The 1,556-nt window shown below is 65.0% G+C and overlaps 1 protein-coding gene across 1 annotated transcript in view; it reads left to right on the top strand.

Moving 5' to 3' along the window:
• LPIN1 (lipin 1) overlaps nt 1-1,550 on the top strand; it is a 69,380-nt gene extending 67,830 nt beyond the window's left edge. The window contains exon 19 of the mRNA XM_012727363.1: nt 230-1,550. Within this exon, the coding sequence (XP_012582817.1) occupies nt 230-389 (160 nt within the window). The 3' untranslated portion in view covers nt 390-1,550. The remainder of the gene's footprint in view (nt 1-229) is intronic.
• Nucleotides 1,551-1,556: the final 6 nt, after the last annotated feature.

Below are 1,556 nucleotides of genomic sequence, written 5' to 3'. Positions count from 1 at the left end.
CCTGGGTCCCTGCACACCTGGGTCCCTGCACACCTGGGTCCCTGCTCGCCTGGGTCCCTGCTCGCCTGGGTCCCTGCTCGCCTGGGTCCCTGCACACCTGGGTCCCTGCACACCTGGGTCCCTGCACACCTGGGTCCCTGCACACCTGGGTCTCTGCACGCCGGCGTAGCTGCGGGGTCCTGTGCCTCTGGCCGCGCCTCCAGGCCGCGCCGTCCCTTTGTCCTTCCAGGTACGGGAGGCTCTGTGAAGTGGTCGACCACGTCTTCCCGTTGCTGAAAAGGAGCCACTCTTCCGACTTCCCCTGCTCAGATACCTTCAGCAACTTCACCTTTTGGCGGGAGCCGCTGCCGCCCTTCGAAAACCAGGATGTTCATTCAGCCTCAGCGTGAAACGTGCTGCGCCACCTCCCGACGCCGGAGACCAGCAGCCCCGACAGGCCGGGTCCGGGCTGGGGGCCGGGGGCCGGGGCTCCCGGCCGAGGACAGAGAACTGGGGAGCGTTTCCCCGCCTCTCTCCCGGCTGGCCGGCCTTTGGAAGCGCCCCGTGAGGGGAACGCTTGGGGGCAAGCTCCCGGTCGTGGCCTCCATCTGCCCCGGCCCCAGGGTCTTGAACATGCCAGGTGGGCCGAGGGCCTGTGCCGCGGTGGCCGCCCGGGCTCCCTGCGACGGCAGCTCGCTGAGGACGGTGGGACGACTTGGGCAGGGCGGGGCACGTTCCCCGAGACCGTCCCCTCCCTCTGGCCTCGCGAATGCCCCGCAGCGTTTGCCCACCGACTGACTGTTAGGCGAGAAGCTCTTTAATCCCTCTGATTAAAGATAACCCATGCCACTGGCCTCTCCCCTGTTTCTGTGACTCGAGGCCGGCATCGGGGTCCCTGGCGCGCCGATGGCCGACGTTTTATTTACTGGAATGTGCTTTGCCCGGCGCTGCCACTTTGCTTACACGACGCGGGCAGCCGTGCAGGTCAGGCAGCACCCGGCCGGCGGCTCCGTCCAGCGAGGCGGCACCGGGAGCCCAGACTCGGCCAGAGCGTGCTGCGAGCTCGGGGCTCGGACAGCCGGCCGGCTTGAGGGAAGCTTTCAGGGACTGGAATTGTGTCCTCTGTAGGCACCATGAGCCGCCTCCCACGGCTGTCACGCTGCCCGGCCCGGGAGGCGGGCGCCCGGCACCGTGTCCTGCACGAGGGACACGTCCCGCTCCGTGGCTTCCCCCACGCAAGTTGAGGGCGTCTGAGGAAGCAACGGCCCGGTGTGTTCTCCAGGCCGTAGGAGACAGCTCTTTGCTGTTTATTGACCTGGCTTATAGCAAGTGCAGTTTGGAAAGTGGAAATTATTTTGGTAAAAGATTTTGCTTCTGCAAGTATTATTTTTTTAAAGCGTGTTTTACTCCGCCGATGGACGCACGCTCTTAATTACGCCGTCACAGTCGTAGGAGGCAACGTGGAGCGTTTGAATGGCATTTTACTCTTTCTGTGAAAGAAAACCCAGACGTGTGTGGCTGTGGCCGACGTCCGGCGGCTGCCGGCTGCGGCTCGCTGCGGCTCCTGCAGCCGGCGT

The sequence above is a fragment of the Condylura cristata genome, unplaced genomic scaffold (assembly GCF_000260355.1).
Source record: "Condylura cristata isolate star-nosed mole 26May11 unplaced genomic scaffold, ConCri1.0 scaffold00020, whole genome shotgun sequence".
NCBI classification, from domain to species: domain Eukaryota; kingdom Metazoa; phylum Chordata; class Mammalia; order Eulipotyphla; family Talpidae; genus Condylura; species Condylura cristata.
Note: the sequence above shows the minus strand (reverse complement) of the source record. Positions and strands in the feature narration are given on the sequence as shown.